Consider the following 14,565-nt stretch of genomic DNA (forward strand, 5'->3'; position numbering starts at 1 on the left):
GTTACCTTTTCACTGAAGTTTTCTCTTCAGATTAGTATGTAAGTGATTGTAGCATTCCCCTATTGGAATCCTTACACATCTGAGAATATGTTCTTGTTGTCTATCTCTGAAGTACAAAAATTTTACCAGAACATTTTTAGGTATAGATCTCTGACTAATTTTGCTTTGTTTACAGAAAAACTTTTGAATCTGAATACTACAGTCTTTTTTTTTTATGGTGGTGAACAGTTACACTATTATTTATTATCCTTAAGTCTCACCCTTTTATAACTCCTCTCTGCTATGTGTATTTTTTTAATCTTTGAATCTTTTCCTGATTTATGGGAGCTTTCTTAAGCTCATCACCATCATTTACTTAGTTTCCTGCAGAATCTATCCTTCAGGTCTCTGCTTTAATTTGATTTTTTAAATTTGATAATCATGTTTTTGACCTGAAAAAATAACCTGAGGAAGAAGATGTGCAATAATCTAAAATTTTATCTTCTCTGAGGTAGTAGCTTGTTCTCAGAGGCTCGTATGCTTTGATTCTTTAGACTGACTGCCTTCTTCTGAACTACTGAATCATTTTGTAGACCAGACAGCATTGTTACTTACTTATTTTTCACCAGAGATGAGGCAGGGGAGCTAGAATGTTTGCCCAGATGGCTGGAGGCTGTGTAGCTTCCTGTTTCAATTCACTTGGCAGGCTATTTCTTCCCTTAAGATGATCCCTCTCTCTGTCAGCTTCCACCTGCTGTGCCTTATAGAAATTCTTCGTGTTTTCACGAGTGTGATGGCACTTTCCCTGATTTCCAGCACAGGTATATATATTCCCCGCTATTTTAACTTTTTTTTTTTTTTTTTTGCTGGGTTCAATTAACATTGGCAGAGCTGGTAGGAAGGTAGGGAGAGGAAAGAGAACTTTTAGGTGCAGTGAGAGGCTTAGATTATCATGTTGAACTAAAAATCCACCACACGGATATAATGAAAACTATGGTGGTCAGCTGGAGTATTCCATGAGCCCCAGTTTACAAAGAGGAATGGAAACTTCTGTTCTTATCTTTCCTTTAGTGTGTTTGTACACAAATAGTATTGTGTGCATGGAAGTCTTTCGGCTTTACTTATTCTGTCTTAACTTCATTGTTCTTGTTTTGATTTCCAGAAAGACGTAGACAAGGAGTTCTATTTGTTACCCACAGTGTTTGATGAGAATGAGAGTTTACTCCTGGATGATAATATTAAAATGTTTACAACTGCACCTGATCGGGTAGATAAGGAAGATGAAGATTTTCAGGAATCTAATAAGATGCACTGTAAGTACTGCATCATCTGCCACTTTACCAAGTTAGTTCAGCACTGCACATGGAACGCTTTGAATTACTCCAAAATTCCAGTAGGTATGCCCATTGACCAAGTTTCAATAAATGATTAAGTACAATCGTGCTCTGAGGGTAATATCATTGATTATTTCACAGGTCAGCCAATTTTTCCTCATTTCACTTAACCCAGGATGAAACATTACAAAATATGTCAATTAGATGCGTGGTCCTTAAAATGTGATCCCTGGATCAGCAGCCTCAGCATCACCTAGGGCTTATTAGAAACGCAAATTTTGGGGCCCCAACCCTGACCCACTGAATCAGAAACTTTGGGTGTGGGGCCAGCAATTTATGTTTAACAAACCCTCCTGGTGATTCTGATATATGCTCAAGTTTGAGAACTACTGAATCAGATACTTTTTCCCATCTGTGGCTTAATAATGACCGGCTCATTTTGTTATTTAATCTGAAGAAAGATGTTGTCTCTGATCTCAGTGAATTTCAATGATTCTCACCCGTGACTACACAGTAGACTCACCTGGGGAGCTTTTAAAAACTATTAAAACTATTTTAAAATGCCTAGGACAACCTCCAGAGATTTTTATTTAATTGAAACCTAACATCAGATGTATTTTTAGCTCCCAGTGTAATTCTAAAGTGCAGTTAGGGTTTAGAGACAGTGAGCTAATTGTTCAAAACAGCCAGAGCACTAATGGACAGCATGTGAAAACCACTGTAGCAAGAAGAATGAAAACATGAACTTGTGTTACAGATCAATTTTTTCTTTTTAGTTGGATGGATACTAATCACATTACCAACAATCTTTAAAATATTCCTTTTTATTTTGCATTTTTAAAATTTTGGAGGAGTCAAGGATATATTATCTATTGGAAATAGCAGTGAGAGAAAACTTCCTGCAAATACTCTACCCTATTATTCAAGATGAATCAGAGAATTTTCCATTTGGAACCACAAATCCATTCCCAGTCTACAGTGCCCAGGAAAAGCTATTATTACTCATACATTTGGGTATTCACAAACGTGGCCTGTGAGAGAACTGAGAAGTTCTTCTAGCTGGGAAGGACAGGGAGATTCCCCAGGGCACAGAGCTTTGAGAACCCTGCCTCAGCTCTGCTCGTTTGGGCTCTGGAATTGCTGGGGACAGCAAGGAGTTGCAGAGACAGTCCCAACACACAGAGGAGTAGACAGGCCTGGAGGGTCTTTTAAAATTAAATAAACAATGTTGGCTCTGGAGAGTCTGGGAGGTTGTCAGGTAGTGGGGCATAAGGTAAACCACTTTCAAAATGTTATTTCTCACCTTTTTACAGCCATCAATGGATTTATGTACGGGAATCAGCCTGGTCTCAATATGTGCCAAGGAGATTCAGTCGTGTGGTATTTATTCAGTGTTGGAAATGAGGCCGATGTACACGGGATTTATTTTTCAGGAAATACATATGTGTCAAGAGGAGAAAGGAGAGACACAGCAAACCTCTTTCCTCAAACAAGTCTTACACTCTCCATGCAGCCTGACACTAAAGGTATATTTCTTTAAAGTCAAGACAAGTCTTTATTGGGTCAATTCCTGAGGTTTTGGTTTAAAATCTTGTGTTGGGTGATTAGCTCCTCCCTTCCCTAAGCCTCCTAAGTACCCTTTCTTTCCTTGGAAGAGCAAATCAGGGCCACTATATATGCCAAGTCGGTCCATTTCCTCTTGGTTGGTTGAAGGAAAAGGAGTGACAAAAGAGTGGACGGATTCCTCTCATTTCCATAAAGCAGAATCCTCAAGACAGTCTTCTTTTATATTAGGTCCCTTTTACAGATAGCTGGCAAATCAGACTGAAAGGGATGACTTCCACAAAGGCTCTGCATCTAGACTTTTCATCATGTCTCTGTAGCCTAGATGTAGTGTTGGCTTGTCAAGTATTTACAACTGAATATCCTATGCTAGAAATATAGCCATTCAAATTCAGAGAAATCTACAGGCCTGGCTCTGAAGAAGACAAAATAACCAAAAAAGAAAGAATTTTCACCAAAATATGAAAATATACTAACTTACTTCAGGCTTTACATTATGTGCCACTAAAACATAAGATAGGTCCAGTGTCACCTATTCCTTCATTCATTAGACAAATGTAAATACAACAGTAAACAAAAGAGTTATAAAGTGTCTGCTCTCATGGAGCTGAAATTCTAATGCAAGCAAGTATCAAACGGTTGTAAGTACTATGAAGAAAAATAGGGCAGAAGAAGGGGCTGGTGACTTATCGGGGGAGTTGGGTCAAGATCCTCTAAGAAGGTGAAAATTAAGGAGAGGCTTGAATGAAATGAGTGCAAGGGCCATGTGGATATTTTGGATAGTGTTCCAGGCAGAAGAAACAGCATATGCAAAGGCCCTGAGGCAGGCACACCTTTGACCTGTTCTAAGAACAGCAAAGAGGCCTGTGTGGCTGGAGCAGAGTAAGTGCTAGGTGACATGATCAGAGATGTAGGAAGCCCGATCATTTAACCCAGGTGACCAGGACATTGATGTTTATTCGGAGTGAGGTGAGGAGCCACAGGAGGCAGTGAGCAAAGGAGTGACATGCTTTCTTATTTATCTTTTCAGGGACTTTTGATGTTGAGTGCCTCACAACTGATCACTACACAGGTGGCATGAAGCAAAAATACACTGTGAACCAATGCAGGCAACTGTCCGAGAATCCAAACTTATACCTGGGAGAGAGGACCTACTACATCGCAGCAGTGGAGGTGGAATGGGATTATTCCCCAAGTAGGAAGTGGGAAAAGGAGCTGCATCATTTACAAGAGCGCAAGTAATTCTCTAGACTCTGATTTCTCTTTTTTTTTTAGTTTCTCTTTCAGAGAAGTAAGATTTATGCTAAATTGTAGTAAAACAAACAGTTGCATTAAACAATAACCACAAAACACTATCTAGGAATCCTTCCTCATTAATTTCTGCTTCTCTCAGTTTTCTCACAGGAAAATTTCTCTTGGTCTCATTTGATTCTTTGCAGTCACTCATCTTACTTTCATTTCTATTGGACTTTCTCACATTCATATGCTCTTACCTTGTCATTGATTTTCAAACTTAAACCAAAATTAATGCCTAAATTTAGAGCTAAAATATTATTTTCCTTACCAACTATGTGCTGTTTATCTTATCTTTCCTCCAAAGATTTTATTAGTCTAGTGATCAGTTATTTCACATTCTTAAAACTATTATGTATGGGAAGAATTGTTTTCTTAAAAGATTTTATTGGGAAGTTGGGGAAGGGGAACAGTGTTGGAAAATTGGGGAAGGGGAACAGCCAAGTTGTTGTCCTTCAATCTTAGTTGTGGAGGGTGCAGCTAGCTCAGCTCCAAGTCCAGTCGCCTCCTGGCCCCCCATTGCCACTCAGCTCAAGGTGCAGTGTTCAATCTTAGTTGTAGGTGGGCGTAGCCCACCATGCCATGCGGGAGTCAATCAGAAACCTTGTTGTTAGGAGCACATGCTCTAACCAGCTGAGCCGTCCTGCCACCTGTTAGCAGCTCAGCAGCAGTTCAGCTCAGGCACAGCTCACTGGCCCATGTGGGAACTGAACCAGTGACCCTGTTGCTCAGCGCTTGCACTCTTAACCAACTGAGCCACTCGGCCAGCCCCTGGGAAGAATATTTTAAATTCTTAAGGGCAGTATAGCAGATATGGTCTCTGCCTTCAAAACCACCAGTAACAAGTGCATCATGAAAATGTAAAAATAAGTTCAGTATGAATAAATGTAAGTTAAGGATGGTGATCAGAGCTTCAGAAACATTCCATTAGAGCAGTGTCACCTCACTTCTAGTTTGCCCTTTTGTACTTTTCCAAGCACTCTCCCTCTGTCATCTCACATGTCATGTGCTAACCCTTTGAGGATGTGATTAGAGAGATGGCGGGGGCGGGGGGTAGCATGTGTTCCAATCTGGGGTGCACAACATGACTGACAACATGTAGCTAAGCAATGGTTAGCTGGTTAGTTGGACTGTGATGGTGATTACAATTTGCGGTGTAAAGGAGTAAGAGGTTATTTCAGTGATTGGGGTAAAACAGTCAAAAGGCTACAGGACATATTAGGAATCAATAAAAACTTTAGGTAAAGGATAGATTTAGAAAAACATGGCCATTTCAGTTCCTATAGGTCAGAAACATTGCAGTAACCAAAGAACACTTTATTGGTGAAATCTGGACCCACAAAATTTCAGTGCTATAAAAAAACCCTGAGAGATGATCTCATCGAATACCTCATTTTAGGAGTGAAGAAACTGAGGCTCCAATAGGCAAGACTAGCTGGGGTTCATTTTAGCTAGTGGCAGAGTCAGGGCCAGGACTCCGATGACTCCATGTTTAGCTAGGTACACTTTCTATCACACCGGTCTATTTTAAAAGTCTTGTTCTTTCTTGCTGGAATAGAGAGAGTGATATTAAAACCTAGCATAATGACTTAAATAAAAACTGTATGTCTGTTCAATATTTAAAATTTAAAACTCATCTTCCACTTTCATTAAGTCAAATAGTAACCTTAGTTGTGTGTATATTTTTTTTAAGTGTTTCGAATGCATTTTTAGATAAGGAAGAATTTTACATAGGCTCAAAGTACAAGAAAGCTGTCTATCGACAATACACTAATAGCAACTTCCAAGTTCCAGTGGAGAGAAAAGCTGAAGAGGAACATCTGGGAGTTCTAGGTAAACTAACAGCTCTGGGTCATATGGTGTGGGTCAGTGTTGTGCCTCTATGTGCAGTGATAGACCATGTCCATGGGTTTAATTTTCTTGGTTCATGTATCAAAGATATTGCAATAAAAATAAAAAATAGGAGAGTTCTAGTTGCTACATGGGGTGCTGCTCGATTCATGAATCATTTAATAAAGCAAATTAGATCTTCAAAAAATACTAGTTATTCAATAAAATGAGAAGCCTCTAGTTACTAAAGAATATAGTATAATAAAATATTACTTATTTCTGTCGGAAACAATGTATTATTCCATATAATAATGAAATTGTATATTTTTGGTGTTTATCAAACTGATGCCTTTAGTTTTGGTGAAATTTTAGAAATTACTTGCTAATGAAATTCTTAATCAAATTCTCCCCATTATCCCACCCCTCTAAATAAAAAAATATCATAGCTATTTGCTTTTAAAATTAAGATGTAAATGATTAACTCCAATAAGAAATGTACATATGGACAAGGAAATAAAAAAAGAAAAATGTGTCACTTGCACAAGGCATGGGAAAAGTTGCCTTTAGTTTTTCAGTAATCATTTTAAGACAGAATGTCTAAGATCTCGACAACACTGATCTTGGGAATTTTCTTAAAAATCATCCAGTGCAGGGGGCACCACTCCCAGCCCCACTGTGTTTCCACACTAACAGAGTCTGGGGCTTGGTTATCCTCAGCCCAAGGAGTAAGATACCCAAAGCAGAGGCCTCAGTGCTGGGTCACAGTAATTCTCCCAGACAAGAGACACGCTAAGGTCAGTTCGAGGGGAGAGAGGGGAGGGCTAGCCCCACACACTCTTTGAAATGCAGGACTGCCATCAATTCATGCTGGGTTTGGTGGGAAGTCCAAATTCTAAGAAATGAGAGCAGGTGCTGCCTCATGACTCCTGGCCAGGAATGGATCACAGCTGACTCCAGGATTGGGCCATTACACTGCAGGGGACTTTCAGACCCAAACCTCCATAGCACTTTAGATAAGAAATGCACTACCATCTGCAGAGGCAGCTGTTACTCGTGTTTTTATCCTGAATCCTCTGGGAACAGGTCTAAATTCAAGAGCAGTACAGCATGAAGCCATGGGGTGGGCAGGACCCCTCAGACTCTTGGTCTTAACGCTGAGAAAGTTACCTGATCTTCGCTCTGAGTACTGAGTTGAACTTCCAATCTGGCAGGTGTATAAGCCACTCTTGCTTTCCCTCTTGCCAGGTCCACAACTTCATGCAGATGTTGGAGACAAAGTTAAAATTGTCTTTAAAAACATGGCCACAAGGCCCTACTCAATACATGCCCATGGGGTGAAAACAGAGAGTTCTACAGTTACTCCGACTTTACCAGGTACGGGGAGATGCGGGGGGAGGGGCAGGGGTGTGCAATAGGTGTTACTGCTTTTTCACAAGCAATGTTATCAGAGAGGTATTCCTTTCAAATGAGTGTGTCTTGAGGAAGAGAAGAAGGAGGTGGTTAGGAGGGGACACAGGGAGGTGTGTCTGCATGTGTGTATGATTACAGCACATAGCAAAACATTCCCAGGAGAACTGTAAGGAAAAAATCCGATGGTACTGCACATCTACAAACACTCAGGTTTGAGTAAGCCGAGATGATTTCTCCCCAAATAGCATTTACTGTGCAGCATGTGGCCAAATGTTTCCATGCCTGTATCCAAAGATGGGGTCCCAAGGGTAGAGGCTGCCCCTTGACATTTTAAATTCCCAGTATCTAGTCCAATATCTGGAATGTACTGGGAACTCAACCAATATTTAACACAGAGTAAAAGCTGAAATAGATGAAATAAAAGGGTGTGCTTTCTTTAATAAAAATTGTATTTTTCATCTACTAGTTGCAAAGTTGGCTTCTAGGAAAGGACCATTTCTCAGAAATTTAGTAGTTCCCAAATATATGAAGTGAGAAAAAACAAATTACTCTTTAAAGCAGCTCTTGTCAATTTAAGGGAATAGAAATGAAAAGCCCTGCCTTCAAGACCCACATATTCTTTGAAAGGAGACCATTTATATATATATATATATATAGATAGATAGATAGATAGATAGATAGATAGATAGATAGATAGATATAGATAGATAGATATAGATATAGATATATAGATATATAGATATATATATATTTACTAAAAGTGCTATAAAAATGAAGGTGGATAAGAGACAATAATAACAATGGTGCTATTTTAGGTAGGGTGGTCAGGAGGGCTTCTTTGAGGAGCTGTCACTAGTGAAGACACCTAAATAAAGAAAAATAATGAGTCACTGGACGTTGTGGGGGAAGAACATTCTAGGTCTGGGATTCGAGCAGACTTGGTGTGTCTGAAAAAGAGCAAGTGTCCAAAGGCCACAGCAGAGCCAACAGGAGAAAGAATGTGAAGAGAGAGATATCAGGAGGGCAGGGGACCAGATACCGCAGGAGGGAGGGGGACCACCGAGGCCATGGTTGGGACCTTAGGTTTTAGTCTACAAACCCACGTGAGGGTTGGAGCTGGAGAGTGATACTCCAATGAACACTTTTTAAAAGACTGTGGTGGCTGGTGTGTGGATAATGACTGCGCACAAGGGAAGAGTCCAGACTCATTTAGGGCGTTACTGCCACAATCTGGGCAAAATAATAATGAGACTGGGACTGGGATAGAAGCAGCTCAAGTGGTGAGTGGTCACAATCTGGTTCAATTTTAATGGTGGTGCTAGAAGGACCTGCTGAAAGATTAGGGAATTGGGGAAGGAGGAGGGGTCAAGGCTGGGCCAGGGTTTGGGGCCTCGAGCACTGGTGACAGAGCAGGTTGGGGTGGGGAATGGAGGACAGAAGAAAATGTCATTTTTTAGCTTATGAAAACAAGAGTACAGAAGAAGAGACAATGTGTTCAGTTGGTGAATCTGTGCTTTCTTCTTAGTAAAATGTCCTGCTTAGATAAAAGATGAAGACCTAGGGGTGGGTAAGATGAATGCTTAAGGGAAAAGGAAAGTCCAGCACACCCCTTGAGACGATGTCCTGCTTCATACTCTAATAAAGGTTTGTCAGACTTGGCTAGTTCAAGTCTGACAGCATGAATATGTAATGGTGAGGGCTTCATAAATGGAGTGGGCAGTAAGTGGCCATGGCTGACAGACAAGCCCTGAGGTGACTGGAAGCAGAGGTCAGGCTGGAGAAGAGCCCTGGCAAATGGTGGAGGAAGAGGCCTTTGCAAAATGGCAGGGGGATGGGGGGCAGCAAGTAGCCATCTTCAAAGTGTCAAGGTCCAGGGTGTGGTCCAGTATGTGACAGAGTTGTGATGACAGAAGGAGATAGCCTGGAGAGGAGGTTATTGTGACAGGTCAGGGACCCATGAGATGGAGGTCTCATGGCTCTCTGCCAGGAGTCATGAAATCACTGAGGACAATGGTGAAAAGAGAGAATGAGAAGGCCCTGGTGAAGCTGTGAGAATTACACAGAGTAGTCCAGATACACAGACACAGAGAGGACGGTGGGGAAGGTACTGGCACTGGGGGAAAATCACTTGACAGTTGAAAAAAGTATATTAGAGAAACATACTTTAAGCTCAGAAAAGATCTGTTGCAAAGTTTCCTTAAATTGTGATATTGGAATAACCATCTTCTGGCCTTTATGGTATCACATCTGTGTCATGGCTAGTTAATTCATAACTGATAAAGAAGATATAAAAGTGTCTTACAATTTGTCTTAAAATGATATTCCTGAATAAAACTTTGAGTACCACTACTTTTACAACTAATTACCGTGACATTTCCAGGTTCTGGGTCATGGTTACCAAGACTTAGTGTGTGTGTGTGTGTGTGTGTGTGTGTGTGTGTGTGTGTGTGTGTATCAAATATATACCAAATATAACCAGATACATCAACACTTGATTAATACAGGTGAAACTCGCACTTACATATGGAAAATTCCAGAAAGATCTGGAGCTGGAATAGAGGATTCTGCTTGTATTCCATGGGCTTACTATTCAACTGTGGATCACGTTAAGGTAAACTTTAAATCATTTGTGTTTTGTGAAAATTTCCAAAACGGACACACAATTGAAGGAAGATGAGATTACAGTTTTCCTGTGGTCCAATTGTATGGTAAAATCCCAGGAAAGTAGGCTGCTCTGCAATTCACTTTGGTTTCCTTTTTGTGGGTGGGTGGGTTGTTTGTTTCTAAGGATACAGTTATAACTGTATCAACTCTATGACTGCTGATTATGGATAGCACAGAATTAAACATTAATCAATACAGTATTTTATTTCCCTTTTAATATGAAAATTCATTAAACTCAAAGAACTGAGGTATATGATTTCAGAGCTCCATTATTACATGATAATGAAAATGCTGACCTCACCAGTCAGTCACAGCACAACTGATGTTGCTGTTTGAGTAAATAGTTCAAAGTCAACACAACACTCAACTACGAATCACAACATGTAAAATTTTTTTTATATTTATTTATTTGTTTATTTAAGTATAGTTGATATACAATATTATATTAGTTATATTAGTCTCAGGTGTATAATAGAGTGATTTGACATTTTTATACCTATGTCCCCAAATTCTTTTGTAGAGTTAAATCTCTAGTCCAAATCTCAATCCTGAGTTCCAGACTTGTCTGTACGCCTGCCAACGGAACATCTCCACCAGCATGTTCTGCCGGCACTGGAAACTTGGCAACTCTAAAATGGAAATTGAGATCTTCCTCCACCTCCTCCTGTATTTCCTATTGTGATAAATAGCACCATACGCACAAATCTACTCAGTTGTTCAAGCTCTAGCCCTGGATATGAAGTACCTAATGTTCCCCCTCGCTCACCCAGGCAATTCACCCACCTGCGTAGAGCTCAGTCCATTCCTCTTCTCTGGATCTCCATAGATCAGATCCTTATAATTTGCCTCAACTACTGCAATGGCCTCCCAATCTCCAATCTCTTCCCCCTCCAAGCCTTCCTTTCCTCTACCAGCAGTATGATTGGTCTAAAATGCAAATATGCTGCCATCCCTTGTTTAATTTTTCAGTGGCTACCTATGACCCACAAGACAAAATATAAAATTGCTGAACATGATACAACTCAAAGGCCCTTCAAGAACTAATCTGCCACTACTGAAGCTCAGCCAAATCTTCCTTCTCTGTTCATTAGCCCTGTACGCATCTCTACCGCAGCAAGTGGTTCATTTCTTCTATTACTCGATTTTCCCCACTAGACAAATTCCTGGAGGGCAGAGGCTTTGTCTGATTAGTCTCTGGATTTTTAGTGACTGACATGTGCTTGGCCTATGGAATAGGCAAACCAACACTTTGTTTGGGGTTCTTTCACATTGCTGCTCATTAGCTGCACCCATATTTGGCCTCTGCACACATTTCTTACTTCAGCATCACCCATGTAACCTACCTACAACTCACCACTGCTCCAATGTAACGACTTCAAGTGGAAAGGCACTGACTTGACAGCACTACATTGGGCAAAGCCTACTCCCTAAATCAGTCCTTCCCTAATTCCTGAGGCTGTGGGCAATAAGGTCCCAGCTCTCTGAAATCATGACCTATATCACAAGGATGACTGAAGTTTTTGCTTGTTTTCAGGATCTCTACAGTGGATTAATTGGCCCACTGATTGTTTGTCGGAGACATTACCTAAAAGTAGTAAATCCCATAAAGAAACTGGAATTTTTCCTTCTGTTTTTTGTTTTTGATGAGAATGAATCTTGGTACTTGGATGACAACATCAAAACATACTCTGATCACCCTGAGAAAGTAAAGAAAGACAATGATGAATTTATAGAAAGCAATAAAATGCATGGTATGATACATTATTCTAAAACCTATTTTTTCCCTTGTCTTCTTTCAGACAAAATTACTTTGAAGACTATTCACTTGTTTCATTTTACAATAAACCCCTTCTGCCTCACTTTGTACATGAGGTAGAATTCTGTTCCAAGCAAAAAGGGGACTATTCAAAATTGTCTACTAACTGCTCTCCCAATTCCAAAATCTCATTCCCTTTTAAATAAACTCAAAATTAGGATTAAGGCTTTTGGTGCCCAGTGACTAAGCAAGCTTGGGACATTAGTGACCTTAAAATATCAATTTGCCCCATCTGTAGTAAAAAAGGGTCTATTACCTAAAAAAAAAAGATCCTTTTCATTAATCTAGTAATCATATTTTATGTGAAATAGCTCAGTGTAAAATATCCTGAAAAGTAATATAAAAATCGTATGCTTTCCCCAGCTATTAACGGAAGGATGTTTGGGAACCTACAAGGCCTCACAATGCATGTGGGAGATGAAGTCAACTGGTATCTGATGGGAATGGGCAATGAAATAGACTTGCACTCGGTCCATTTCCATGGCCACAGCTTCCGATACAAGGTAAGAGCCGTCCATGGTCATTATTCTTGCTCTACTTGAAAATGTTTTAATACAAACGAAAACATTTCCTCAGAGAGACTTATGAAAAGTTCAAAGTTTCAAACGACGACTAAATTATTTTCATAGCAATTTCATTTGCCATTACCAACCTTTGTTACATCCAGGGCTTTTCCTGGGATTTGCAGTTTTACTGGATTTTCATGGGAGTTCTCACATGTTCACAAACAAGGCGTTTGAATGGAATTGTTAGCAGAGAAAGTAGGGATGCTTGGATGATGGATCAGAGTAGAGGCAAAGTTTAAGTATATCCTTTGTCTGTTCTAAGTTCCGGATCTTAAATGCCCTTACGTGGCCAGATCATCAGTTTGTCGCCACATGACTGGTTGGTCCCTAGATCTCAATCCTATTTCTACTTCTCACCCAGTGCTAATTTCAGCAGGAGTGAATAGCCCTTTTTGGAAGGCTTTTTTCTTACCTTTGAGTTAATGTGTAAAATTCAGAAGCCACCAAGAAGCACACTTCAGAAAGGCCATTTTATTATCTGTATTTTTATTTATATCGACGTTATATTGTTACTGGGCTTTTTTTCCTTTTTTTTTTAAAAAAAATTGGGGAATTGGGGGAGGGGAACAATGTTGGGGTATTGGGGGAGGGGAACAGTATTGGGGAATTGAGGAAGGGGAACAGCCAAGTTGTTGTCCTTCAATGTTAGTTGTGGAGGTCGCAGCAAGCTCAGCTCCCAAGTCCAGTCGCGCCATTCAGCTCAAGGTGCTGTGTTCAATTGGTTGCGGGTGAGCGTAGCCACCATCCCATGCAGGAGTTGAACAGACAACCTTGTTGTAAAGAGCATGTGCTCTATCCCCTGAGTCACCCGGCGGGCAGCTCAACTCAAGGTGCCAAGTTCAGTCTTTAGTTGCGGGTGGGCATAGCCCATCATTCAAACTAGCAGTCTTTTTGTTAAGATCACATGCTCTCACCAGCTGAGCCATCCTTCCACCTGTTGGCAGCTCAGTGCAGCTCAGCTTGGGGCGCAGCGTCACTGGCCCATGTGGGAATCACACTGGTGACCCTGTTGCTCAGAGCTCGCGCTCTTGGGCAAGCTCTTAACCAACTGAGGCGCTCGACAGGCCCGGGGCTTTTTCTGTCCTTATGGAAATACATGCCAAGTACTTTGTGTCTAGTCAAGACTCTACCTGAACCACCTCTAGTTTTGGCTCTTCCATTGGTCTCCTTTTCTAATCCCCTCCTTACCCCATCTGCCCCAAATTTCACAGATAAATTAATCTAAGATAGGTTCAGCAACAGTGAGATTAGGGCTAAAATGGGGCCACAGCTCAGCTCCATTTTGTACCACAAATGCTCTGACAAAAAGGCAAACTGGAGTCGAAGTGTAAGAGGTAACACACAGTCCTGATTGATGGGTTCACTCTCATCACATCTTTCCTTCCCATAGTGCTGAGGGTTTAGCAGGAATACAAGGATCACATATCTCACTGTTTGTATTAAACATAGATGTATGTAGGGTCTCATTTTTTAAACAGATTTACCCTTTTTTCTAATATCATTGAGCTGGTCAATGAGAGATTGAATCAATTCTCACATACAATAAACATTATATAATATTTGTCATTTTTCTAATTAAGCACAGGGGCATTTATAGTTCTGATGTCTTTGACATTTTCCCTGGGACATACCAAACCCTAGAAATGTTTCCAAGGACACCTGGGATCTGGTTACTCCACTGTCACGTGACAGACCACATTCATGCTGGAATGGAAACCACTTACACTGTTCTGCCAAATGAAGGTGAGTATCAAGTCAGTGATTCCAAAAGTCATGTATTACCAAGATAATTAAGATGTACTACTTTGCCGAAGTTCTTCCCCCAGTATGAAGCATTTGTGAATTTGCTGCCCTTTCTCCCTTCTCTACCTCTGAACAGGAATTTTTTCTTCCCTGCTACATGGTGTGGGATGCTGATTTTTCTGACAGTCGGTTCTGAAAACAGCACCAATAGTTTCAAAGCTAGTACAAAGTGACACTAATTTGATGCGATGTAATTATACTTAGGACTGATTTAAGAGAAGTTGTATTACGTATGAAGAAACTAACCATGGCTTACAAACACATTTAGGATTTAATATCTTTCTTAAAGCAGCAACATTTTTTTTTT

At 40.4% G+C, this 14,565-nt stretch overlaps 1 protein-coding gene across 5 annotated transcripts in view; it reads left to right on the plus strand.

Moving 5' to 3' along the window:
- Positions 1–14,565, plus strand: part of LOC109375356 (ceruloplasmin) — a 63,413-nt gene that overhangs the window by 34,354 nt on the left and 14,494 nt on the right. For 4 of the 5 annotated variants that reach the window (XM_019630710.1, XM_019630712.1, XM_019630714.1 and 1 more), the window contains exons 10-18: positions 1,142–1,292; positions 2,627–2,839; positions 3,907–4,114; positions 5,863–6,002; positions 7,245–7,373; positions 9,914–10,020; positions 11,608–11,824; positions 12,253–12,392; positions 14,036–14,198. In XM_019630710.1, the coding sequence (XP_019486255.1) occupies positions 1,142–1,292; positions 2,627–2,839; positions 3,907–4,114; positions 5,863–6,002; positions 7,245–7,373; positions 9,914–10,020; positions 11,608–11,824; positions 12,253–12,392; positions 14,036–14,198 (1,468 nt within the window). Of the gene's footprint in view, positions 1–1,141; positions 1,293–2,626; positions 2,840–3,906; positions 4,115–5,862; positions 6,003–7,244; positions 7,374–9,913; positions 10,021–11,607; positions 11,825–12,252; positions 12,393–14,035; positions 14,199–14,334; positions 14,551–14,565 lie in introns of those variants that run through there. The other variant, XM_019630711.1, reaches the window with a different exon arrangement.

Source organism: Hipposideros armiger, unplaced genomic scaffold, assembly GCF_001890085.2.
Source record: "Hipposideros armiger isolate ML-2016 unplaced genomic scaffold, ASM189008v1 scaffold_936, whole genome shotgun sequence".
Taxonomy (NCBI): domain Eukaryota; kingdom Metazoa; phylum Chordata; class Mammalia; order Chiroptera; family Hipposideridae; genus Hipposideros; species Hipposideros armiger.